We start from the raw sequence: 27,660 nt of genomic DNA, 5'->3' as shown, positions 1-27,660 counted from the left end.
AGGGCCAAGGTAGATGGACCCATGTAAGTCCATAAGTCATGCCACGTCTCTGTGACACAGAACCCTAGAAGACTTCCCTGCCCCTGGATCGAGACGGAGATGACTGCGTGTCTGTTAAGTGATCCCCGAGGTGATTTGGAGCTTGACCATGGTTGTCAGTGAGGGTCACATGAGAGAAGGGCTTGTCAAAGTTGGTTGCTAAGTGGTCTTGGACTTGATCAGAAGCCTGATGTTCATGAATAGCAGACTCGATCCTGGCAGGCTGGCTTGCTGCTCCGGGCTGGCTCTTCCTTTGGTCAGAAGCTACAGACCATGTCTGCAGCTGGGTATGCAGCTCTAACTGTCCAGCAGATCCGAGATTGTCATGCTCCTTCTTTCTCAGGGCTGCCCAGACACGCCACACTGATGCTGCCTCCCACCGTTCTCGTGAGGCCCACCCAGTGGAAGCAGGCAGCTCATTGAGCTGACTGAGGTATCCAGTAAAAGGGTTATGGTTGGCATCAGTCCACCAGAGGGAGTTACCAAGAGGCTTCTCTTGACCCTAAGGGCTGATCTAACACAAGAGTGTGGGAGATTTTGTAATCATCTTTTGGTCCATAGGGCACACGGAGACAAGCATCCCTGGGGGGGCACTGAGGGATCTCTTGGGTCCTGAGAGGCAGAGGGCTTCCATCTCCTGTGACTGCCCCAGTCATGTCTGTAGTCTTGACTACTCAAAGATACTGTGTCACTTGGAGAGTAACAGGCTCAGATCCTCACCCAGCCCATAGGCAGTGGCAGAAAACTGCCATTTTGAGCACCTCTACTGTGCCAAGTCCATGCCGAGTTCCTTATTACCATTTTAAGCACCTCCAGTGTGCCAAGCCCATGGCTAATTGAGGTGGATCAGAGGAAGAAACGGGCCAGAGTGCTTTCAGAATCTGCTCAACATCTCAACACCGGCAGTGATGTTTCTAGGTTTCAAACTCAGATTCGTGGCCATTTTATTCTCCGACTGATCAAAAATCGCATTATGGTGAGCCAGGGAAGTTGTAAGCTCTCTCTAAGCTATTGCCACATAGCTGGGCTACTTCAGTTGTCAAAAAAATGTCCATCATCTTTGGTTGGGGCTGGTCATGAATTATGCAAGCTCAGATTTACGTGAGGTCTTCGGGGATGCAGCCTTGCACTGCATACAGCTGCTTGGAGTTTAAAATAGACCAGATCAGGTGGAACGCGCTCTGTTCCAGTGGCCAAGCGATCTGCACAGAGCTGTTATCACCACTGACTCCTCCAGCCACTCTCTGGCACCTGGCCCCAGATTCAGACTGATGGCTGGATCATCTGGCTGTCAGAGAGAATTAAAGTGAATGACAAACTTTACTTCTTTTTCCTGCCAACTTGATTCAGAATGTCAGAGTTGGGGAAGGGGACCTCAGAGGAAATCTTGGGGAAAATAAATAAGACAAATCAGACCGGCACATCTAAAAATTAAACTTGCCACAAAATAAAATAGAGTCGGTGAATTTGGGACCATCTGAGCCAGAGAGAACACAGTCAAAGGCCCAAGAGGCCAGGCAGGCAGTGGAGAGGAGAAAAGCAGGGCCAAGCGTCAGGCAGTAGAGAGTGGTGAGGGCCGCAGAGAACCGTGGACAGGCCAGCCCCCGCTCTGCTCTGGCAAGTGGTGCCATGCTCCGCACTGCCAGAACCTATAAGCTGAAAACCTAGATTTAAAATGTTGACGACTAGGGATGTCTGGGTGGCTCGGTCAGTGAAGCCTCTGCCCTCAGCTCAGGTCATGATCTCAGGGTCCTGGGAGAGAGTACTGTGTCAGGCTCCCTGCTCAGCGGGGAGTCTGCTTCTCCTTCTGCCTCCCACTCCCCTTACTTGTTCCTTCTCTCTTTCTGACAAATAAATAAATAAAATCTTTAAGGAATAAATGAATAAATAATAAAATGTTGACAACTAATTAGGAAATTTTAAAGCACTTGAGAGCCAAATTCACCCAATACTGGATTTGCCCTATGGACTGTGGTTTGTAACCTCCGATTCAGAAGGCTAATCTGATTTACCCAAGCCTGAATGGCAAGAGTGCTGTGTTGGTCTAGCCTTATTCCACTGTGGGGCAGTCACGTTTCTCACCTCTTTTTTTCTTTCTTAAAAATTATTTACTTAGGGGCGCCTGGGTGGCTCAGTGGGTTAAGCCGCTGCCTTCGGCTCAGGTCATGATCCCAGGGTCCTGGGATGGAGTCCCGCATCGGGCTCTCCGCTGAGCGGAGAGCCTGCTTCCCTCTTTCTCTCTCTCTCTCTCTCTCTGCCTGCCTCTCTGCCTACTTGTGATCTCTCTCTGTCAAATAAATAAATAAATAAATCTTAAAATTTAAAAAAAAATTATTTATTTGAGAGAGAGAAAGCAAGGGAGAGCATGAGCAGGGGGGAGGGGCAGAGGGAGAAGCAGGCTCCCTGCTGAGCAGGGAGCCCCATGTGGGACTCGATCCCAGGACGCTGGGATCATGACCTGAGCTGAAGACAGATGCTTCACTGACTGAGCCCTCAGGCGTCCCACCTTGCTCACCACTTGGGTCCAGTGCAGCAGAGGTGGAGTGAGGGACCCTGCCATTGGAGCCCCTCTCAGCTCTTCACAGGACTCGTGCAAGTTCACTGAACTGCCATGACCCCTTCTTTCTCAACTGTCACATGGGAGTAATGAACCCTGCTTCCTAGAGCTGTTGTGACAAGCAAATGAGATGCGACGAAAAGTCCCTTTGTGAACCAGGCTACGGACTAAGGGATGAGCCTCATTTCTGAGCCAGACAGCAGTTTGCTGTACTCTCTTCCAAAGCTGTTTCCTTTCGAGGCCCCTCCATCGCTTTGTTTGGGATTGATGTCATCCCCATCAGATAAATGACAGGGATTGGTTTGTCCATTCTCCAAGGGAGGAGTGGGCACCAGAAGGGCTAGCGGCAAAGTCCCAGGGAGTGGATGAGGGCACTGGAACCAGAGCTGTGGACCTGCACCAGGCTATCTTGCCGCTCAGAGGAGCCCGTCCGTCTTTCCTCCTAGTGTGTCTAGAGAAGCAGCACTTGCCCTCTTACTTTTATGAACACATCAGCCTTACTTATATCTGACATGTATATTAGCCCCGGTCCACGTGTGACCCACTGTGCCTACTGCATGTGGGATATTAACATATTCACTGTGCCCACAGACACAACCCATAACTTAATTTTGTTTCAAAGATACTGCATTACTTTCATTAATGGTCATAAGCCCCTATAGTTTGTCCATTTTTAAGGTGTTTTTGAAGCTCCTAGACAATTAAAGTCACTCAGAGATGCTACTTTTCCTACAAAAGAATTACCTAGACCACCAATTCTTCTGAACACATCACCTAATTTGCATTATTCCTTGGTTAAATATAGTATTTGCATGCATAAAGAATAATCTTTGAATATGAAAAGGAATTTTATGATATTGCAATATATCGAGCTCTGTGGAGGAAAGATATTATGTAAATCTCAAAATTAAATATTAAAACAATATTACAGTGCTGCCTGTAGAAATTTGGAGTGTTAAGATCCATATGCTGAAACCAGTTCATTTTTAGGGGCTGGTCTCATTGGAAATTAGCAGGCGAAATTTGCTCCGAAGTAGAGAAAAGATTGAGTCAGAACTTTAAAAAGACTGGAATGACTTTAAAGAAAACTTTCATTCAAATTAATAAAGAAGTGTTTAAAAACCTTAAGTAAATGAAATTTTCACTGTCCTTAATTCAATTTCATAGTTAATTTCATTGCTCTCTTCCCATTGTTAATTCTAAAAAGGTTGTTTTTATTGTTTCTTAAGCCCTGACCCTGAGAAGGAAATTTTAAGTGGTCTCAGAAAGGACCGGGCCATATTTGCCAACCGCGATGTGTTGTGTGTTGAGCTGAGTAGGTCAGCAGGTCACTGTACTTAATCAAAGTCCTGGCTTCCACCCTCCTCAACTTTGGGGCTCTCCACGAGATGGTGAGCTCTAGGGGAAATCAGCCTTTCTCAGTTACCACAGCTTCAGGAGGGAGGGACCACACCGTGCTAGGCACAGGGAACCTTGAGAAGTACTTGCCAGGATCCTTCAGTCCCTACATCGGAGTTAGTACAGAGATGTTTCCTGGGTGTGGTGATAGCTGGCCGACCAGGTATCTCCCTCCCCTAAAAGGAAAAACTGAAAAGAAAAGAAAAGAAAACAAAACAAAACCAAAACTGAAAGGAAAACTGAAGGGAACAATCTCTGGACGATGCCGGCAGCCCCAGTCCACTCAGAGGAGCCCAGTGAGATTCAGCCGTACTCCAAGGGGCTTATTTATTTAGAAGCACTCGAACTTTGGGAATGTATTCATTCATCTAACACAGTCTTTGTGACTGCTTTCCACAGCCTGACTCATGGGTTCCTGCTTCTCGGGGCTCCCGTCTGTTCTCTTTCTCAACAAATATTTAGTGAGGCTTTCTGTGCGTCATGCGCTGCGCGAAGCACCAGGAACACAGGAGCAAACAACACAGACACAAACCTGTGCCTTGCGGAGCTCACATTCTGGTCCACAGCACTCACTGGGACTGGGGTCCCAGGCCCAGACAAGTCACAAGGGAGCAGACAACTAGCTGGGAAGCAACACTAGGGGCCCGTCAGCTGGGCCCTTGGTCCCACAGCCTGCTGTGGTGCCAACCTTCACTTTCCGACAGTTAGAAGGTGGTCCCATTGAGAGAGAACATCTCAGTCTATAGCGGCTAGGCTGAACACTGACAGTGTTGGGTGGTCCGTTTTACGGCTCAGTAACTGACCAGTTTGGGCTTCTTATGGACAGAGATCACCTGCGGGACCATGCCGTGCGCGTGTGTGGGTATTCTCCATGTTTCCGGTCCTGGGCAATGCCTGGTGATGCTGCTGACAGCTGGGGAACAGCTGAGAATGCCCTGCCCTGCCTCCCGGCCAGGATGACTACAAGGCCCCATGCGGCCTGGGGCTCATTTGCTTACTGTACTCCAGCCTGGACCAGGCACTGCAAGTCCGTTGGTTGAGAGCAAATGGGACAGGCTGCTGGCAGTGAGATTGTAGTACGTTTCTTACCCTGTCCCAAGTCCAAACGACATTGCAATAACCCTCCTCCTAGAGGGAACCTCACGGAGGGAACTTCTTGTTGGATCATGAGCTAGTTGCTGTTCGCCCCATGGCCTTGGCAAAGGAGGTGGGAGGGAGGAGGGGTTCTGGTGATGTGTCTGCCCCGCGCTCCTCCCGCAAATGTCAGCTCCGTGAGCCACAACCGTAATCTTCAGGACAGCGTGCCTGTACCCGTCTTATTGGCTCTTGTTCCCCAGTGTCTAGCCAGATGCCTGAAATAACAGAAGTCAATAAATGTTTATTGAGGGATTAATAAATTATCAAGCAAATGTATGAATGAGAGCCTCAGTCTTTCTTAGACTCAGCTCAGGCGTCTGCATGTGGAGCAGCTTGAGCCCTCTCTATGGTCTTTCCTTCATCACGCATCTCTGGGCGGGTGCTGGGTTTGGAGTTAAGCCCCAACATTCTTCCAGATGTGGCTGAGACCTGGAACTTCCTGGTGGCACTGTCCTCCCAAAACATGGCCCTCAGAGACCCTGTGCTATGAGCCGGGCTGCCCCTCCCCTGTGGGCAAGCCCCAGCTACTGGAGCGAATGCATAGCTGGGGGTGGTTGGGACGGCGTTCTGACGCGCTGTCTGTCCACCGGCGTGCCAACTCCGTGCCTGTCATTTTCACAGCGCCAGCCATGTTAAACAGGCGGGAGCACCAGGGGTTTTTGAATGCCGCAATTAACAAAACAGTAATCAAGCTAAGTGTTTAATTTCAGAAAATTAACATCTTCTCTGAGCGGATGTGAAAGAGGGAGAAAAAAGGCGCATTAAATGTTCTGGGTAAATAAAGGCAACACCAGACCACAAATATATTCCAGTTCGAAGGAGACTCTTGGCCAACCCTCAGGCCTTGAGATCAGTTTCCTTCTGAGGCCCCAGCTGCAGGACATCGGCGAAAGAATGGAGCCCTAGAATCTTAAAATGTGTGTACCTTTCTTTCCTTCTTTCCTCTCCTCTCCTCTCTGCCCCTCTCCTCTTTTTTTCTCTTCTCCTCTCCTCTCTCCCATCCTCGCCCCTCCCTCCTGTCCCCTCCTCTCTTCCCTTCTCTTCTCTTCCCTTCCCTCTTCTCTTCTCTTCTCTTCTTTCCTTTCCTTTCCTTTCAGAACAGAGCAAATGCTTTGTCTGTCCAGAAGAGCTCAAGGGCCCAAGTCCCCATGGGAGCCTAATCTGCCCCATACAAAATCCTTATTGGTCTCTGAACTATACTAGTTACAAGGATGATACAATGAGTTCTTGCACGTGCATTAGTTTCTCATGCATATAGGCTATACTTGTCCTGATAGACTTTATGGCTCCCAGGGGAAAAGACCAGGTCTCACTCCTCCACTAACCCCTGTACGTCAGCACAGTGTCCTCTGTTCTGGCCTTACTTAACATTCATGGTCTTGTGGTGCCTCATAAACCAGCCGGCTGTCTCTTGTTTGCAGGTGCACATTTGCTTGTGGTGGAGGAAGCTTGGGAGGGGGTGGGTGTGCAGGGCACTGGCTGGGGACAGGACCTCCCGGTGTCTGTTGGCTTATGTGATACCCTGGGAGAGAGTGAGGGCCCAGGACAAGGACTGTAAGGACAAAGGAGACAGCTGTGCCACAGGAACAGGGTGAAGTTTGAGCACAACAAGCAGCCTTGAGGCATGGTGATGAGGTGCCACAGTTCGGAAGGGAGGAAAGGCTGTCGGGGGTTGTGTTGGGCTGAATGTGGCCACAGGTCCTCAGGGAGGGGACTGGAAATGCGGCTTAGAAAACAGCTTTCCTAGGGGGCATCTCACAGACAGCTGACATGGAGTAGAGAGAAAACAAAGCAGGAGAATGAGCGGATGGTTTGCAAATACATTGGAGACATGCCAGGGGCCCCGGAAGTGTTCAGGGACAGTGGCAAGGGGAGGGGGATTGAGTTCTGCGCATGTGTGATTTGTGGACATTTGGAGTTCCGGAGTCCAGGTACGAGTTCTGCATTTGGGTATTTTCTGCACAATGGGGGAGATGAGCTTGGTTGCGGAGGGTGCACGAAGTACTGGGGTCGACAGTTCAAAGAGCATGGCAAGTTTGACAGGGCCGTTGCAGAGAGTGGGGGATGGGATTGAGGAGAGAAATTCCTCATTTCCAGGAAGCACTGAGGGCTCCTTGGAAGCTGGGGATCACGTGTTTACAAAGCCATCCACCTGCCCTGTTACGTGACCTTCTCAGCAGTGCATGGCTGACCCTGCAGGAAGTTAATCATGGATCTCTCTTGAGATGAGTTTTGCTGGCTGTGTCCTCAGAAAAGATAAAGGCGACTCATGCCTGAGGGTTAAGGGATTATTGCCAGTTAGGTTATTACAAAGATGGAACTGGACTGGATAATGAGGGATGAACATAAGGAAGAGGACTGACGTGTGGGTTGGAAGTCAAGGCCGAGAGGGCTGGTTGAGCCAGCCAGAGTTGCAGGGGCTTGTCAGAGGTTGCTGGGAGGAAGGAGAAGACCTGGGTTTGTGGCTTTGAAAATGGAGCCACTTCAGGTGAAACTGAATCCAGGTGTGCCATGAGAATGGGCAGATGTGGAAGAGTGGTGGGGGTCGGGGAATAGGAAGTGGTTGGACATGGAAGTCATCCACCAAAGGGCAAGTCCTGGGATGGAGCAGACAGAAACCCACGTCTTCAGTGAGTCAGGACTGGTGGTAAGAGTGAGTACACAGTGCTCCCAACGTGAAGAGCGGCAGCTCTGCCCAGTAACATTTTAACAGAGGGTACCAGAGAGGGTGAGCCACAGTGTGGAGGTGGTGACTGGGAATAAGGAGGACATAGCCCACTTCCTGACCTTGAGTTGTGCCAGGCATGAATCTGTCCACTGCCACATTTCAGAGGGCTGCAGGGCACAGGTGTCCCCAGGCATCAGAGTCAAAAGAAGGGAGACCCATACAGTTGTGGGGATAGGAGGCCACCCAGGACCCCACGAGCTGGATGCTTCCTTCCTCTGGCCCAGGGCTCCACCCATATCCACTTGTCTGGATTCCCCTGATCCCCCTGAGGCATTGCCCTCCCCCATGCCGGGCATCCCCAGGGCTAGAAGCCTGAGTGTAGGAGGAGGGCAGAGATGGCCAGCACCATCATTTCTGGCGCTGCTGTCACCTGCTAAGGGCTTAGGGAAGTCACTTCTTCTCTCATCGTCAGTGCTCTAAACCCATAAATTGGAAGAATTAGCAGAAAACTGAATAACCTCAGATGTCCTTTCAAAATTTTATATTCCAATTTCTAGACTTCTAGACAAATAGTTCTCAAATTGAAATGTACATCAGAATCCCTTAAAGGGCTTGTTAAAATACAGATTGCTGAGCCCTCCCCCCACCCCCGAGTTTCTGATCCAGTAAGCCTGGACTGGGGCTCAAGATTCTGGATTTCTCACCAGTTCCCAGGTGATGCTGATCAAGGATCCTGTTTTGAGAACTAGCAGGATCAGTTGGATGTTCTCACTACAGAACCCCCCCACATCAGAGTTAATATCACCAATGAGACCCTCTGCTATAAACCTGCATCCCCAGAGCAGCCCCCAGCTCCTACCCCCAGCTGTCTTACCCCCACCTTTGGCTTGGAATCAGGACCTTTGTGGATGGACCCAGGAAGGAAGCCCCAGTCAGGGATATAGGGCTGACTCAGCCACCTGGGCATAAGACCCCCACTTTCTCTCCCACTCCTGCTTTTTTGAGCCCAGGGGGAGATTCAGCCAATATTCTACAACAGAATCAAAATGATGCCATCCCCTCAAAGCAGTCCTCTGTCCTTAGCTGACTCCAAGGTAAAGAGGAAGATTGGAAGGGCGTGTCAGGGTCATCTCAAAGCAAGCCCGGAGCAGAAGTCAAGAAGCCAATGTCCACAATAGAGGAAAACAATTAGAAAAATAATTAATTCTGCTTTTGTATTCATATCCAGTCTGCAAACTAATTGCTTGTTTGTTTAATCTACTTTGGCCAGAAGTGTTACTGCACCAAAAACATTTAATGAGTCAGGCTTCCTAATGTAAAATTCAAGCATATTTGTGCAATGAAATGAGTTTTCATCATCAGACGGAGAACCCGTTATGTGAGCAGTACCTTCCTGAAGTTATCTCCCAGAATAGAAATGTCAGAGAAAACACAATTTGTCGTTTGCACAATTCATCGGTGTGCAAACTCTTCTTCTTTGTCTTCCGTACTGGTGGGCCTGAAGTCTTTAGCTGACATTTAAATTGAGATTTTAGGGGCGCCTGGGTGGCTCAGAGGGTTAGGCCTCTGCCTTCAGCTCAGGTCATGATTCCAGGGTCCTGGGATCGAGCCCCGCATCGGGCTCCCTGCTCATCGGGGATCCTGCTTCTTCCTCTCTCTCTGTCGCCTGCCTTCCTTGCCTACTTGTGATCTCTGTCTGTCAAATAAATAAATAAAATCTTTAAAAATAAATAAATAAATAAATAAATAAATTGAGATTTTAGGGGCGCCTGGGTGGCTCAGTGGGTTAAAGCCTCTGCCTTTGACTCAGGTCGTGATCCCAGGGTTCTGGGATCGAGCCCCGCATTGGGCTCTCTGCTCAGCAGGGAGCCTGCTTACCACCCCCCCCCCCGCTTTCTGTCTGCCTCTCTGCCTACTTGTGATCTCTGTCTGTCAAATAAATAAATAAAATCTTTAAAACAAAACAAAACAAAACACTCTTTAAAAAAATAAATTGAGATTTTAGTTTTTTCTGAAGAATGTGTTTTATGTAAGGAAAAGGTAACCCACCACCTCCAACCCCTCACTCCCACTCTTGTCACCCATGCCTTTTAGGAGCACCCATAATTTAATCTGAGGCCTCAAGGGGACTTTTGGAGGCTTTCCAGAATTTTTGGATCTCTTGGTGAGCTGTTCAGAGTCTGGGCTGAGGACATAGGAAATGGGACTGGCTTCAGGGCTCTGGGACTCCTGCTTCTGATTCACCCAGAGCAGCTCTGAATTGCTCTGTTTCTCCTTTAAGGCTTCAAGGAAAATTTGGTTGGGAGAAAGGATTCCACAGCACCTAAAAAAGAAGAAAAATTAGAAGGCTACTAACGTTAGGGTAGCATTTCAGCTGAAAACTTTCAGTGAAGTGAGGATAGCCCCAGCCTCCTGGCTTCTGCCGTGTAAAGGCACCCCTGTCCCCGGGCGCTCAGAACTGCTATATACAGCCCTCCTCCCTGGGAGCAGCCTCCTCAATGCTGCCCTCCGCGTGCTCTACAGAAGGCAGTTCACACCCTTGCCTCCCCTCCCTACCCCACCTTCCTCCCCGAAGGGCCACTATCCATGTTAGGTATTGGTACATGATTTTCTGACCCTTTTACTTTCAGTGTCATTAGAGAAGAGCCTGCAATCATTACAGTAAGGGCACACTTTTATGGAACATCTATTACGTGCTAACACAGTGGGAAGAGGCTAAAGACATGACTTATGCCCTAAAGAGTTTATTCCAGTGATGGAGAGCAGAGATGAGCACCTGGAAACTTAGATCACAGTGCACTGTCCCAAGGTGGAAATTACAACCGATGAGAGTCACTAAAATAAGGGCTTTGAATTGGGTGGGGAGGGGGGGGAACAGGGTGCCCTGGTGGGCGTGGTCAAGCGGGACTAAGGCAGGGCAGCATGTGGCCTGATCTGTGACTCTGAAGGCTACTGGGTCATGAAGAGATGTTTCAGAGATCCCCCAAAGCTGGGTTCTACTGGGACAGGGTGTGTGGAGCAGTTAAAAGAAAGCAATGGGCTCCTCTGGGGGAAATGGGGGGGGCAGCCTGGACTGGTCAGGGGCTTCCATATTGTTAAATGTTAGAGGGGACATCGGGACTTTTTCCAATGGGAAGCCATTGAATTTTTTTTTTAAAGATCTATTTATTTTAGAGGGAGAATGAGCGCAAGCACCATATGGGGTTAGGCAGAGGAGAGAGAGAATCTTAAGCAGATTCCCTGCTGAGCACAGAGCCTGACTAGGGACTTTATCTCAGAATGCTGAGATCATAACCTGAGCCAAAATCATGGGTCAGACCCTTAAATGACTGAGTCACCCAGGCACCCCCCACTGAAGGTTTTTGAGCATCAGAATAACATGTGTGAATCAAGCTTTGAAAAGAGTAATCTGGCTGCTGTATAATGTGACATGAAGAGGCCCAGGAGTGTACAAGGGAGGTGGGACAGGATGTTAGGAGTAAGGAGATACAGGTGACAAGACCATGAGAAAGGCAGGGACAGAGCAAAGAAAGCATCCATGACACCTGGGTTTGAGTCACACTATCAGATGGGTAGGCCATGGCTCATCCCCTCACAGAGTCACAAGGTCTCCCTGTCCTCAAGGACAAGGAACCTATTGTTTACATCCTAGATTACTTCCCAGAAAAACTTTAGGTCATCGTGAGATGTCATAGGAAACAATCTGTCTTCTGGAGCATCCATCATACCAACCTCTAGGGAACCCTGCTGTGAACCTTCCCCTTCTCCAAGCTCATTCTTCTCCATCATGTCCATCTTGACTGGGTAGACATGTTCATTTATCCCCACAAAGATATTTATCAAATAAATGCCCAGGACTGTTGCTGGGTTGTGCTTTTCACATTTACATCAGGAGCTATGCCCAGGCATTGCTTTGCATATGTAAAGAGGAGTGGACCCAGAAGGAGACTGTGAGGTGGTTGCTGAGATCCCGTAGCCTAGCAGACTCGATTTAGGTAGAAAGAGCAAGAGGCAGTACAGGGCATATCCACAGAACATTCGAAAAATCTGTAACACAAGGATCAATACGCCTGTTTTATAGTTGATGAAGTTGAGGCCCAGAGATGTTAAGTGAACTTAGTCCAAGATCGCACAGGAAGCAGACGGCAGAATAGAAACACATGTGTCTCTACGGCATCTGTAGGGGCCATAGTTCTTCTCTCTTTCTGCCAATTCCTACTGCCCTGGGCTGCGCTCTAGGATCCTGACTATTCCTCACCCTGCCTAGTTTTCCTCATAGCTGGGGTCTGTGGTATACAGATTGTGGGTGGTTAGTCCAAGAATAATTTGGCTGGAAAATGCTATTCTAGAAAGAATAGAAGAAGTTAGCATTACCATGTGATCCAGCCATTTTACAATGAGATATAAACCCGAGAGAAATGCAAACCTAGGTCAGCACAGAAACTTGTACATGAATGTTCCTTAGCAGCCTTATTCCCAACAGCCAAAATGTGTAAACAAGCCAAATGTCCATCAGCTGAGGGATATTCCTCCCAGCAAAAGCATATGCCCAGGAAGGTAGAAGAGATTACTAAGCCTCAGAGCACACTGTTTGGTGTGGGACAGCATCTCTCTGAGAGGTCGCTGTGACGACCTTCCCTCTGCCACGTACCACGCAGAAGGGCCAGAAAATACTTCCCCCACCTGCCCAGCATGGATTATCGTGAGCAATGCAGATGGGCTCTTTCTATGGGCCTCCTTGGAAAATTCACTTATGACGGTCCCCCTAAGTAGAGAGGTCATTTATCTTCCAGGAGACTTACAAGGGCTGTCACCTGAGCCAAGGGGAAGGGGACTCAGCCGTGACCCTCACCCCAGCTCCTAAGGCAGGTGAGAAGTGGCCTCAGAGCAAGGCTGTCCCTGGTCTGCTTTCTACCTGCAGAAGCATCACTGTTTTCCCTTAAGATGAAATCTGCCAAAACTTGAAACCCAAGTTTCATATTTTTTTTTAAAGATTTTGTTTATTTGACAGACAGAGATCACAAGTAGGCAGAGAGGCAGGCAGAGAGAGAAGGGAAGCAGGCTCCCCACCGAGCAGAGACCCGGATGTGGGGCTCGATCCCAGGACCCTGGGATCATGACCTGAGCCGAAGGCAGAGGCTTTAACCCACTAAGCCACCCGGGCACCCCAAGTTTCATATTTTCTATAAACTCTTCAGGCATTTTTCTCCGATAGATCTACTTAATTTTGAATGTATGTGTATGTTGCTATTGTTTTTTAAAACTGCTTTAAGTACTTTTGATATCTTAAATAAAATAATTTAATACAGTAAACTGTTATATCATTTATTATATCCCCAAATGGATTATGGTTAAAGCTGTTAGAAAGAATTATTTTGACACAAAAATCAATTAAGACATTAGGAAGCAATTTTTAATAAGCAAAGATAATGCATTAGAAGTCAGTAATTGTCCTAGAAAAAAAGCATCAACTCATTCTCATATTTTGGGATTTGAGGTGCTTAATTGTTGGGGGGGATGGAAATGCCTTTATTAAATAAGGAAAACAAAATGAATGAGAGGAAGACTTTGGATATGACTGAGTCAGTAACTAAATTAAAGGGTCTAGGAAGGTCACAAACATAAAATACATGGTCCAGGTGAACTGGAGGTAGGACAGCAATGGTTCCACACACAAAGCCTCAAGGTTTGGATTTTGGGTTGACTCTGGGATAGATACACGCCCCCCCACCCCCCAGATCACAAACACTACGATCTCCTTTGAAGCCTTCCTTACAAATGGAGGGCTGGCCAAGGCCACGGGCAGGGATGACCTGTGAGCAGTGTGGGCCCCTGTTTGCCCTGTGTCACCTGTGAGTTCTTTCATAACTTGCAGTTGAGGCCGTCCTGTCTTGGCAATTTATCCACATCTCATTTGTCAGCTCAGGCGAGAACATTCTGCACACTTTCTCTGCTGTATGTGATATGCTATCTTGGATCTGCCTGCTTCAAAAGCAATTTGGGAGTATGATCTCCCCAAAGTCTTCTTTAGCGAAAAAGAGACAGTGAGTCACTGACTCAGCCCGTCTTTGCATTTTCTCCTTCCCTGAGCCCCTTGACCAGTGGAGGTTAAGTCTCTTGCTGCTTCTGACACATCTAAAGGGCCTCTTATTACTGGCAGTAGCTTCCCTTATCAGGAACTCCTGGTGCCGGTTCTTTTTTGAACCCAGCTGATTTTGCCTGGGTGCTTGACAGGACACTGTGCATTGCCTCCCCCTCTTCTTTTTGCATCCTGATTTCTTATCAGGTCCAGCCTCTGTATTGTGCTAAGAAGGAGTACAGGGAAATTTTGATCATATTTGGGGCTTTGGAGCATCTCCTCTTTAGGAACCTTCTCGAGCCTTCAGTGCCCTTTTCCCCCCAAATAACCCCTAAGCTAATTCTTATTAATTCTAAAAGAAGTTCCATATTTATTTCTTTGCTAAATTTTAATAGTTTCATGAGCTCTTTATTTTCATTATCTTCTCTCCATAGAATGTTCAATTTAGTCAAAAGTGCTCTTGTGAGGGAGAGACCCTTTCAAGCATTCAGTAAAACCATTTCTTCATCCGAGGAGCCAAGTTTATGGAGAAAAGACAACAGGCCAGGACTTCCTGTTGAAACCAGTATATTCAGGGTTCGTGGGGCTGCTGCTTTGCGTTTATCTTCCCAATCCTCTTTCATCTGCCTAGTTTTGCCAGAAGAAGGTGGTGTTTGTATGGATATCTGAGCTCATTTTTTATTTTTTGTTTTGTAAGAATGTTTCATAACATGTAAAACACCAGATTTAGAGATGGCATTTGCACTTGGAGAAGGAAAATAAATCCATATTTGTCACTCCAAAAAACCAGATTGGTGATGACCCATGTCAGAGTACCAAATGTAGGCTGCCCTTGGTTTTCAGGGAGGAAGAGGAATACTCTCCCATTACCCTCCCATGTGTTAAATCCCATCTCAATGAAAACACAAGACATTTAGAGTGGCCTGTGTGAGGATAAACAGCCTGCAAGGGGGTCTGGGAACATTGTCATCACCATAAATCTGAGCAGTGTGGGCAGTGGTGACCCTTACCCTCTGGCTGCGGAGGTCTTTGCCATCCGTGGAACGGGGACTTTCTTCTCGGATTTGTCTCTGGATTGCTTCTGGATCACCTGCCCCATGATTGCCTCTTTACCACCTAACCACAGCTAGATGCCAGGGATCTTCAGGACAGGGCTGTGACTTTTTTTTTTTTTAACTCATCCTTCTGTCCCCAGTGACTAGAGTGGGGGCCTGGCAGAGTGGTTGGCAAATATGCTGAGTCTTGAATGGTGGTTTTCCAGGGATTAGAGGCCAAGGAAAGAACCAAGTCCAACAAAATCCTCAGGCCATTAGGTTAAAGTTTCCAATTTCTAATCTATGTTGCTTTAGCTCTCAAGGCAGAGGGGGATACCTATATGGCATTGATGTGGTTGGCAACACATTAAATCATGTGTCCACATGGGCTGTGGGCAGCGTGGAGCTGGGCAGCAAGTGTGGCAGGGGTGGAAGAAGCGGGTGTCCCCAAACCACCAGTGTTGATGGCCCACCAGGATCCCCTTGTGATCTTGCCTGACTCCAGACACTGTGGCAACTCCTCCTCTCCCTGGCTCTGCCCAGTGCCCTTGAGGTCAGGAATGCCAGCCATGAGCCATCCCCACTTAAGCATCCAGCCTGTTGCTAACTCCGAGCTCAGTTCCTGGTTTCCTTTTACATAACTTAGCGGTAGCATTTCACACGTTCCCTTCTCCTGAGGATACTCCTTGCCACTTGACTTCTAGGTAATCCCACTCCCCTGCTTCCTGCCATCTCATTGGCTTTGCCTTCTCCGGGTCCTCGGCTATTTCTCCTCCTCTCTTGAATCGTAGATCATCTATTCTCTTCTCATTCCCGTGAGGGCCTCTGTCTATCCTGCAGCTTTTGGCATCTCTAAAATACTGATGGCTCAACACCACTGTCTCCAGTCTGGACCTCCTATCTGTGCATCTGCCTGCGCAGAAGCTTCTTTTTTTTTTTTTTTTTAGATTTTTATTTATTTATTTGACAGAGAGAGAGAGATCACAAGTAGGCAGAGAGGCAGGCAGAGAGAGAGGAGGAAGCAGGCTCCCTGCTGAGCAGAAAGCCTGATGCATCCCAGGAACCTGAGATCATGACCTGAGCCGAAGGCAGAGGCCCAACCCACTGAGCCACCCAGGCGCCCTTGCGCAGAAGCTTCTACTCTGTCTTGCCACATCTCAGTTCATGGCAGCCCCACTCTTCCAGTTACTCAGGCCAAACACCTTGGAGTCATCTGGGCTCTTCCATTTCTTCCCCACCCCACATCCAGTGAGAGGTGCTAAATCTATTCAGAATCTGACCACCCCCATTCTCACCCCCTCCACCGCTCCGAACCTGGTCCGAGTAGCCACAGGCTTGCAGCTAGAACTTTCAGCCTTGGCACGGCCCCTGCATTCTATCTGCAGGGTGAGGCTGTTAACGCACAGGTCAGATGGTGTCACTCTTCGGTCCACCACCCTCCCGTGGCCCTCCATCTCACTCGGGGTAGGAGCCATTGTCTGCAGCCTCATCTCTGCTCTAGTCCCACTGGCTCTTGGCTGCTCATCTGGAACACTGGGCTTCTCCCAGGTTAGAACTGTGACCCCGGCCTTTCCCTCTCACAGGCTCTTCTCCCAGGTGTCTGCGTGTCTGCCCCCCTCTTCCCACCCCATGCTTCCACATCGACTTCTCAGGCAAGGCCTTGCTGACCCAGTGGTTTGAAACTACAGCCTTCTCCCAGCTGGCCTCCTACACTCTGGCATTCTCTGTAACCTTCTCCCCTGCTGCACTGGTTCCCTTGTTACTATTTTAAAATCCCTTGTGATTAGTCAATTCCATCTGGCCTCTGAATCTCTCCACTAGAAAATAAACTCCATGAGGGCAGGGGATTTTTTTTTTTCATTCACTGTGGAATCTCTAGAACCCAGAACGGTGCCTGGCGCATGGCAGATGCTCCGTGAACATTTGTTTAATGAGTTCATTAATGGATCTGGACCATGATGCTAAGTTAGGAGGAAGAGAAGGTGCCTTTGATGGTTGAATCAGGATCAAAAATTGTTTCAGTTTACCAGATTCATAGGCCAAATATAGCCCCATAAAGGTAAAAACATACATGTAGATCCCTGTAGTCAGAGCCAGAAGCTTACTCTACAAACAAAAGAAGAGGAACGCGCCATGAGGAAACCTAAAGCTTAGATTTGACAATAATTTCAGAATCAAATGGCAGGGACATTTAAAAAAATTTTTTTATTTAATTTTTTAATTTTTAAATAAACATATAATGTATTTTTATTCCCAGGGGTACAGGTCCATGAATCGCCAGGTTTACACATTTCACAGCACTCATCATAGCACAAACTTTCCCCAGTGTCCATGACCCCACCACCCTCTCCCACCCCCCCTCCCCCAAGCAACCCTCAGTCTGTTTTTTGAGATTGAGTCTTTTATGGTTTGAGGAACATGTTTTTGATGCAAAAAACAACAACAAAACAAAACAAAACAAAAAACCTGATGGTCTTATTAACAGATGTATAATACACAGATTATGGGAGATGGTAGGTTTGCCCTAATAATCTTTGCTGCTTAAACAGCAATGGGAGAATTGAATTTACCTCTGGGCCACATGCCTAAAAAGACAACATGAGCCCCATTTGGACAAGAGCCACCTCGGGTAACTACATGTCATGGGAGAAATGTTCATAGTATCTGGCCATTCTTTTCAGCAGGAAAAACTCAGGGGAGACCTAACTAGTTTCTTTAGCTATTTGACAAGCCATTCCGTGGAAGAAGGAGCATTCACTATTACTTTAGTCAGTGGAACTGAGACCGTTGAGAAGAAGACGAATGTGAGATAAGGATAGGAAGACACGCAAATTGGTGAGAGCTACCCAAGTATGAAGCCACAGCTCCCAGAGGCAGTGAGCAACCCGTCCCTGGAGACAGCAGGGCCCAGCAGAGAATCCTTAATAGGGGGATTCAGGACTGCATAAAATCAGGTCCTCCATGAAGCAGACACCAAGATGGGATTAGAGGTGCCAGAGGTTGGGGAAATGGGAGGGGAGGCCAGAGGAAGCCGGGAGAGCCATCAGATCACAATGAAGGAGAGAGGGCAGGAAAGAGGACTGGATGGGAAGACTTTGACCACCACTATGTATAAAGAAGTATCGGTGAGTCCGATGGGGAGTCTTTGGGGGAAAGCTGCCCAACAGAAGGGTCAGGAATTGGTCTTTGGAAGCATCCTCACTGCTCTCACTCAATGGCTGGAAGCAGCTTAAGGAGGGTGGGGCTCTAAGGGGCTTCCGAGGGCAGCAGCCGGGGGCCATGAGTACGCTATGCTCCCAAGGGTGGGAGCTCTTGCAAGTGTGTTTTGGGGGCCCCTAATGGGAACTGTGCAGGGTCCTGGGTGGACTCCATTATTCTAAGCCCTCCTAACACTACGTCTCACCCTGTGCTCTCCTGGGGCTTCCAGGACTGTGGGCATCTTCATGACAAGAACTCAGCATCCCCACCCCTGGCCTGGGGGCCAGCATGTCCTCGGTACTCCCTGAGAGCCCAGCAAGCCGAGAGCAGAGAGCAAAGTGACCCCTGTGCCCAGACCCGTAGCCGTGCTCTGGACGGGGATCCCTTCACTTAAAGTGAGGCTAGTAAGTGTCGCTCCGCCACAGTCCCCCGAGAAACCCATGTGAAGTGGGGTTTGCGTGAGGATATGACCTTCCTATCGCTGCAGAAGTGCCAGGACTAAACGGAACAGCCCCTGAGCAGAGCGCAGTTGGAAGCCTCATCCATTACCCGCCTCTTCCCCTAGAAAGACAACCCTCATTTGTTATTTCCAGACTGTTTTCATTTTACTTACAGCGTGTGAAAAGCGTCGAATTGGGAAATAAATAATATTTTTTTCCGAACAGAGGTTTTGGAATCACTTCACAGATTTTGGAATTATTATCCTGTTTCCAAATGTTTGGTTTGTGTATCATTTCTTCATTTATATTTGTGAGCTCTCTGTTGCAAATGCCCTCATTTGGAAAACTCTGACAGAAGTCTGAATGAATTCGGCTGTTTGTCTGTGTTCATGTCTCATTGAGAGATGCCTCCTCCCTGTATTTTGAAGTGCAGTAAAATCTTGCATGCAGTTTGGGAAAGAGGTGTTTGCTAGAACATTCCTTTCCATTGCAGTAGTTCTGCACTGACCAGTTCTTCTCTCATTAGCATCCCTGTCTCCAGGTTCTCCTCTCTACAATAGCTCTTCCCGTTATTAGGAAATTAAGATTCCTTCTCCACCTTCTGTTCAGAAACTTTCCCTTGTCCCTCTTGTCCCACTGTCGGAAGCCTAGACTTGCCCTGGTTTTCAGCCCCCTCCCTAAATGGCTCCAGCTTCCCCAGACCACACTGTTTTCATGGGATTCCTCTAGCCATCTCCTTTGGGTCAAGCCTTTCTCCTCCCTGCACAAAAAATACTGTGCCCATTCCAGCCCCGCCCCCAGTCCTAAAGTATCACCTTTTGTCTCCTTTGTTATCCGTACTCTGTTAGGCAAAACCCACAGGGAGCTCAGCTGGTGAGAAAGAAAGGGGAGGTTCAAACCCAGAGATACTTCTCTCCTCATTTATCTCTGAAAGACCACACTTGTCATCTAACTGAGGGTCTGTTCACCTGCCCTGTCTTCTCCTCTCTCCACAGCCCCTTCCACTGTTCCCATCATGCACCAAGTCAGTGCCACCATGAGGAGCATCACCTTGTCATGGCCACAGCCAGAGCAGCCCAATGGCATCATCCTGGACTATGAGATCCGGTACTATGAGAAGGTGAGGCCTGCTGCCATTCAGTGGAGGGTGGTCCGCGTAGGGCACATGTGGGCAGGCTAGAGGAAGTCCTGAGGGAAGGAGGATTCTGCAGATGGAGGCCAGAAGCTCCTTGGGAGGGTTTGTTGGGTCTTCCTTGGCCAAACGCCCCAAAGTCTAGACACTGTCCGTGCCATTCTCTCAGGAGAGATTCTTCTGCTGTCTAAATGGCTGCTGTCTACCCTGCTGTCTAAATGGCTCAGTGGGCTGGTAGGGCCAGAACTAACCCCATTTTCCCAGACGTGTGTTTGCTGTACTGACACAGATGCCACAACACTGCCACGTGTCTCCGAAACGTCCCAAGATTTTGTAATTTTGCAGACCAGTGTTTTCCAAAGTGTTGGACCGTGTTCTTCCGATATAAGTTTGTTTATTTATAAATCGTATGCTTGTAACGCCATGCTAGTATATTTATAGAGATTAAAACATGTAAACGGAAATGTAAAAGGATGAGCTAGAAATTATTAGAAATAGAAATTTGTGTGTTATCTACTGACTGTTCTTTAGCAGCTGTTCCTGGGACCCACAGCAGGGTACACACTGCCAAGAGGAGGGAAATGGTGCCCTGGAGCAGGCCCTCTTGGTCTCTGTGGGGGAGGCACCATGTTAAACTGTACCATTTGCAAAATCCCAGGAAAACACTGACCCAACACACTGTGAAAACACCAGATTCATTTCCTTGTTCTGCAAGCATTTATTGAGTGCCTGCTATTTGGCATGTACTATTTGTGATATATTAATGATCTAAACAAAGATTCCTGCCCTCCTGGGGCTTACTTTCTGATGGAAGGAGACAGAAAATGAACACGATAAATAAGGATATCATAGGGTATGTTAGAAAATGAGCCATGCAAAGGAAAATAGAAAAAGCAGAGAACCGCAAATGTGATCAAGAGGGTCAGGATTGGGGGAGGAGCAGGTTGTAGAATTAAATAGAATGGTAAAGGAAGGCCTCTTAGAGCAGGTAGGTTCCAAGTAGACTTGAAAGAGGTGAGGTTATTGTAAAACAGGGGAGAGAGGGGCAGATGCCTATGCAAAGGCCCTGAGGCAAGGTCATGACTAGTGACTCTAGGAGCAGGAAGAAGACCAGCATGACTGGAGTGGTACAAGCAATGGGAAAGTAGCAGACAGGTGAGAGAGATAACCAAAGGAGGTGATCATCCAGGACCTTAGAACTTCAGCTCTCCCACTGAGATGGACTCTGTAGCAGGGTTAGGGGCTGAGGACAGACAAAATCTGACTTATATTTTAAGAGGATCATTCAGCCAGCCCTTTAAAAACCAGCCTGCTAGATTACAATCAGCTAGAACAAGGATGATGGGGTGGAACAAGGATCCACTGGGATGGAAAGAGAGGACCAGGGAAACAGTAAATTTCAGATACAGAAACCAAAGACAGAGCAGCTGGATTTCTAGCAGGTTGGAGTTCAGACTTGGGAAGGTTTGTGCCCGGCCTGATAGAAAGATGTCCTTGATCATTTACGTAAAAGGGGACTTGCTGTGGTAGAGCATGATTGAGGTAAAGGAAGGGACAGAAACTTGGCTCGATGTCTAAAACACCTCTGAGAGGGGAGCAGGAAGCTAGAGGTCCATGTTTTCAGTCCAGGAGAGAGGACCAGCTTGGGCAAATCCATCTGGAAGTTGTCAGTACATAAACGGTATGAAAGCCCCGAGGCTGGCAGAATCACCCAGGGGACAGTGGAAATCAGAAGACGATCAGGGATGGAGACCTACAGTCCTCTGGTATGGAGGTTGTGTTGAACAGTGGAACATGACTGCCTTGGGAAACAGGACCCTAGTTTCCGGTGCCCTCCGTAGCTAACCAGCCATGCAGCCATGCTTAAATTACTTAGACACACTAGGTGCAGTTTTCACATCCATAAAATGGGAGCAGTTTACGTCCCCAAAAGAGAAGGGCCAAGTGGATCTCTAATCTAGTCTGTAAGGAGATATGCCCTTTGGCCCTTTCAGCAGAACCTATGAGCAAGGTGAGAATTAGGGAGCATTCTGTTCCGTTTAGAGAACATCAGGGTTTCTAGACAGTAGATTCAGATAATTCAGTGAGTCGGGGGTAATCTAAACCATCTGGATTCATAAGCAGCCATTATATCCAATCAGCTTTGAACTTGGGGCCCTCGTTTGCTAGATATCTTCTATCATTTACTAAAGTACATGTTGGGTTTCCACAAGATTTTGGACCAATCTGTTTGGACCAATTGTCCACACAGTCTCATTTCATTATCAAAGTCGACCTAAGAGTTCAGTAGGGGATCTCGTGTGACCAGTATATGATGCAATGTCAGAATCACCAACAAGATGCCAACGGCCCACTTCCCACACACACTTGAACTGGAGCCTTAGAAGATCATCTCAGAAAAATCACAGGAATTTCTCCCTAGTCTGCCCCTATCTGGTACCAGGAGCTTTGTAAACATTACCTACTTTTCTCCTCACTACCCAGTGTAGTAAATATTTGTATCATTGTTACGGGGAAAGGAACCACTGCACAAAGAAGTTCAAAGCAAAACAAAACTTGCTGTCAAACACACAGGTAGGAAGTGAGCCTACAGCCAGGTGTGGCAAGTGGCGGGGCTGGAGAGGGGCTGAATACATGGGAGCCACCTGCCCTCCACCTCGTCCGCCAGCTGAGGGCATCCACCCCTGGATGGAGGTGGGCTTCATGACAGGTGCCTGCTTGGGTCCCGGGGCTCCTCCCTCCCCAGCCCACACCCCAGCTCCTCAGCTACTTTTCCCTTTATATGCGCACCTCCTCCTTTGAAACACTGTAATTAACTTCAACATCTGATGCTATGAAGGAAGCTTAGTCTCCCATTTCAGACCACGTCCCTACTTCTCAGTAATTTGTACTAATTATTAACAGACACACGGGCACAGCAGCTCCATGCCTGAGGCAGCTTCCACACCTCAGTGAAGCGTATTATAGTCCTCACTCCAGAGGATGCAATGCTTTCCTTGGGAATGCGGAAGATTCTTTGGCCAAGCATTGGTTACTGTTGAGTATGTTTCTATGGAACTCTGGACTTCACTTACAAAGTGCTGGACCGTAAGATCTGTTCCATTGCCCAGACCATTTCTAATGCAAATAAAGAAAAAGACACTGTCCTACGAGGGTATTTTGAAATAACCACAGTGATCACAATTCACCATACATGGAGAACCTATTATGTGCCAGATATACACAGATCCATGAACTCTGAGCCCTAAAAGAAATAAAAGAAAGATGCTTGCAAGCCAGGTATAACCAATTTATAGATGATGGCACTAAGTCCCAGGAAGGTCCAATGACTTGCCCACGGCCACAAAGAACCAGAACTACGGACGTTCTTATTATATTCCGGTGGTGCAAACTTCTGATTTTAGTGTTGACCTGGATAATAATTCTGCTGATGCCGAGGATCTCAAAATGAACGTGGCCTCTGAAGTGTGAGCGCGCATCTTCATTTTAAATGCAGATACTTCTAAGCAGAATGATCTGCCTCCATGCCCCATGAGGCCAGTGAATTCTGTCTTAGAAGATGCAAACACAGGAGAACTCAGCCCAGTAGACATCCTGGGTTCAATCCAAAGAAACAAAACCACTATGCCTCCATTCTGTGCAGCTTCTACTAAGCCAGGAGTCAGCAGAGTTTTTGCGTCAAGGACCAGAGAAGAAATATTTAAGTTGGTGGCCACACAGTCTCTGTCCCGACTACTCAACTTGCCTTCATAGGAGAAAAACAGCCGTACACAATAGATCAGAAGGCAGACATGGCTGGGTTCCAATAAAACTTTATTTATAAAAACCAGGAGCTGGCCATGGACCATAGTGTTCCAAGCCCTGAAAACCCTCCCTGGGTCTCCTACCTCACGCCACCCTCTCGATCTGTGCTTGGCACACCTCTCCATTTCAACTCTATGAATAGAATCAATGAGGCTTTGGCCTCCTCCAACAGCTCATTAATAGAGAGCTCAGATGCCGTCGAGCTGATGACACTCCCAGAGCCTCTCCATGCTCATCTCCTTCCCATTTTAATATGCTCCCATTCATCATTCTCTCTTGTTTACTGTCTTGTAGCACTTTTCACTCCTGGTGTCAGCGCTTGTAGGCAAACCATGGGAGGGGCAGCTACACCTGCTCTCAGCTGTCTCCGTGATGAAGCGTTCAGACGTTTACTTGCTCTTCATAATAACTGTCTGGGCCGGAATGGGTTGGGTGAGGCCTTGGGACTTTCTGCCCTTCATATTTTTGGATCATTTTCTCCTAGAAGCCCTTTCAGATCTTGGCAATATCTTGTGCTCGATCGATGGGTCCCAATAACTGGTGTGAAGTATGGTGTTTATTCATTCATTTAGCACAGAATCCTTGAGCACTCTGGCGGTTTGGCGTCAGCCCTGTCCTGCGTGTCGGGGATGGGCGCCATGGTCTGTGCCCTCAACAGCTAGTCTCCTCCTCGCACATGCTTACAAAATCAATCATGACACCATATTAAAAAAAAAAAAGAAAAAAGGCAAGCAACCGTGCTCTTCACTCTCACTCATTTGTCTAAGGTTGATTAATGGTGTTGGAGGGAACAAGGACGACGACTCATTTTAATCACTGAACTTCCTGAAGAATGTGTGGGCTATAAAGTGATTATGGGGTAATGTTTTCATCCTCACAATCCTAAGACAAATACACCAAGAAGCAGTTTTCAGGAAAAGAGTGGACTGGTCAGTGTTTTGATTCTTTCAAGCGGCGTCTAATTCCACAGATTCCAGCAAAACCAGAGAATCCAGACAGCTGCCTGCTACCCGGATTTTGTAACGATGGCATTTTATCCTAATCTGCAAGGTGGTAAGGTGCTTTTTGTAACTTCGGGTCTCAGATCTCCAGTGTGTCGAGACAGTAATGACCAGAGCTCTGGATGCTATTCCTTCTGTAGAGGACACGCTTTTTTCTGCCAGATCGCTGTCAGCCTCCTTATTGCCTGATGGGTGACCCTCTGCTGTTCCCCCAAAGTCCCCCAAGCCGCCTTCTGCGAAGTCACTCAGTCACTACTACTGTCGGCGTCTGCTCATTTGCCCCAAGGAAAGGGGCCGTGCCTCGGTCTCCGCAGCCTGTGTGTAGTTCCCCGCACATGGTAGTGTGTCATGAATACAGCTACCTGGCCCGAAGATTGAGTGAATACACATGAAGTCACCCTCGTCTTTACATTTTTAAAACAATGGCATTTAAAGAAAAATCATCACACTATATTCTTTTGTCCTGGGTCAATTTCCCAAACGTCTGTGGCTTGTCTGAGCATATAGCTTACGCACCTCTTACCATCAGCTTTCCCTGCATTTGTCACCACGCCTCTCGAACTGTTGTGCTGAGAACTCATCACGGAGCCCCAGATGTGCACACGGGGCTTGGGAGCTTTCCTCTCCGTGACCCAAGCTCTTCAGTTTCACCGATGCTTCCCATTCTGCTCCAAGATTGATGGTGCAAACAGGGGCAGGCCCAGACTCGAAACCTTTGTTCCTGCACACTTGGAGATAACCCGCAATCTCTAGGATGTGCACATGGAAAGGACCAGAGGCCAGGCTGGTATCTACGAGGGAGCTGAGAATAGGATATAACAATAAAGAGAAGCAATGAAAACAGCCCATGGGAAGACTTCCTGGAAGAGGAGGCCTTAGAAGTGTGGGTCCTGGGAACCGGCAGCGTGCCACGGAGCACTGGAGAGAGGCATTTCAGACAGGGAAAACAGCCTAAGCAAAGGCCGTGGGTCTGGGGGTTGGGTTCCTGGAGGGACAGCAAAGTAGCAATTTGGGGGATGTGAGATTAGAATTGCTTCCTCATGACAGGCCTGTCAACGTAGATTTAGGAATTTTGTTTTTATTAGGTCATAGCTTTAGGGAAGGTCAGAGATCTTTTTTTAGAAAAGAAGTTGGGATTTGGTGGGGCGAGAGTAGCAGAAGAAATGGGAGGCTGCAAACATGGAGGCAGAAATGAAAGAGTCCGTAAGATCCGCAGCAAAGAGGAAGCACCCTAGAAGGGGACCCCGATAGGCAGAGGAGTCGGAAGGATGAGAAGCAGAAGCAAAGTCTGTGCGGGTAGCAGGGACTATCCAGAATGGCCTCGGGCTCTGTTGCAGAGTGGACACCAAGTCACTCAGCTAAGGTGCAAACAGGGGCAGGCCCAGACTCGTGGGGGCTTAAAGGGTGGTCTAGAACAGCCGCGGTGAGGAGTGACCAACCGGGAGATCTTGAGTGAGGAGAGAAATGACGAGGCCTCAGTAGGAGCAAGAAAAAGGGCAGTTGTCCAGTTTGCTTCTACTGACCTGAGACACCACAGGGTTTTGCAAAGCTGCATGTGTTCTGTTATTCTGTCCATGAACCCTGGCAGGGAAAGGAGTAGAGAATGACAGTGAGTCCCCCAGCCAGGCCTGGAGAGCCCAGCCGTTTGCTCAGAGGTTTCCTTTGGAGAGCAACACCCCAACATGACACACAGCGATTCTTCATGTCCTTGGTCTAGGCCAGACTGTCCCCCATTCAGAGGGAGGGCCTGGGGCTGCTAGCAGCATCCCACTCATGGGGCCTGGGGGCTCCAGAGCAGAGCGGGGGCGGGGGGATGGGGCTCTCAGGAGCGGGCTACAAACTGTTCTTGCTCTTTATTTCAGGAGCACAATGAGTTTAACTCCTCCATGGCCAGGAGTCAGACCAATACGGCACGGATTGACGGCCTACGGCCCGGCATGGTATACGTGGTCCAAGTGCGAGCCCGCACGGTGGCCGGCTACGGCAAGTTCAGTGGCAAGATGTGCTTCCAGACGCTGACGGATGGTAAGAGGTGGGCCAATGAACTGGTACAGGGCCAGCACTTGGGGGCAGGGGGAGTCAGGGGGAGCCCTGAGAGGCTGCCTCGCAGCCCCAGTACCAACCTATCACTGCATTCTGGTGCCGCTCCCTTGCCTCTGGAGGGGCCGTGCACACTTTGGTGATTCACAAGGCAGGGCATCTGCCTGAAGTCTGGCTTGTTTTTCTGCTGGCATCTCAGGAGTTGGCCTTCGAAGGGTCTCTGCTCCATGAGCAGAAGGTCATAGCCGTGAGACCCACACGAATCTTGGGGGCCATGTGCTCAGGGCCTGGTGCCTCCTCTATTTTATCCTCACTCCCACTTTTCACCTCCTCTTCTGGGGCACTGGGAGCCGAGCCTAATTGCTAAGGTGCCCAGGAAGGAAACAGAGGGGCAAGAATGGGGACCCAGCAGTCCCTTGTACCCAGCAGCTCAGCTTATCTGAAGCAGCTTCAGATGGGACTCCAGTAGGTTCTGTGTCACCAGAGATAACAGACACTGTCTTCCTAACCATCCCCAAGGCCAGAAAGTCTGTCCCCCAAAATACTTCCACATTGGGCTTTGTTAGTTCCCTGTTATAACGATCTGTCCCAGTCCTCTGAGATCACCCTTTTGAACGGTCATGGAAATCTGATTTCCCTGAAGCCTGAGCTCTGAGCATGGGCTACCTTCCTGGGCTCACTCATTCCCTTCACCAGCCATTTACCATGGTGCGTGCTTTTATTTATCTACTTACTATCTATCTATTTTATTTATTTGTTTATGAGCTGTTGCCTGATAGTTTTCCAAATATCAGTCTATCCTCACCCTCTTCAACTGAAAGCCTTTCATTTTTTATGTACTACTTACACTGTGTACAAAATAGTCTGCCCTTCCAGAACATTTTACTTTAGGCCAGCACTCTCAGACTAGGCACGTGATAGGACTTAAGGTGTTTTGTTTTTTTTTAAAATTTACTCCCATTATAATTTTTAACAATTTAAAAATCCAACAGAAACATTTTTTTAATTTTTTTTTTAATTTAACAGACAGAGATCACAAGTAGGCGGGGAGGCAGGGAGAGAGAGAGAGGGGAAAGCAGGCTCCCTGCTCAGCAGAGAGCCCGATGTGGGGCTCGATCCCAGGACCCCGGGAC

The 27,660-nt window shown here is 48.3% G+C and overlaps 1 protein-coding gene across 1 annotated transcript in view; it reads left to right on the top strand.

The window, feature by feature from the left end:
* EPHB1 (EPH receptor B1) overlaps positions 1-27,660 on the top strand; it is a 285,129-nt gene that overhangs the window by 174,834 nt on the left and 82,635 nt on the right. The window contains exons 5-6 of the mRNA XM_044252314.1: positions 19,546-19,670; positions 26,350-26,512. Coding sequence (XP_044108249.1) covers positions 19,546-19,670; positions 26,350-26,512 — 288 coding nt within the window. The remainder of the gene's footprint in view (positions 1-19,545; positions 19,671-26,349; positions 26,513-27,660) is intronic.

This window comes from Neovison vison, chromosome 6 (genome assembly GCF_020171115.1).
Source record: "Neovison vison isolate M4711 chromosome 6, ASM_NN_V1, whole genome shotgun sequence".
NCBI lineage: Eukaryota > Metazoa > Chordata > Mammalia > Carnivora > Mustelidae > Neogale > Neogale vison.
The sequence above is the reverse complement of the archived record's forward strand: the minus strand, read 5'-3'. Positions and strand labels throughout refer to the sequence as shown.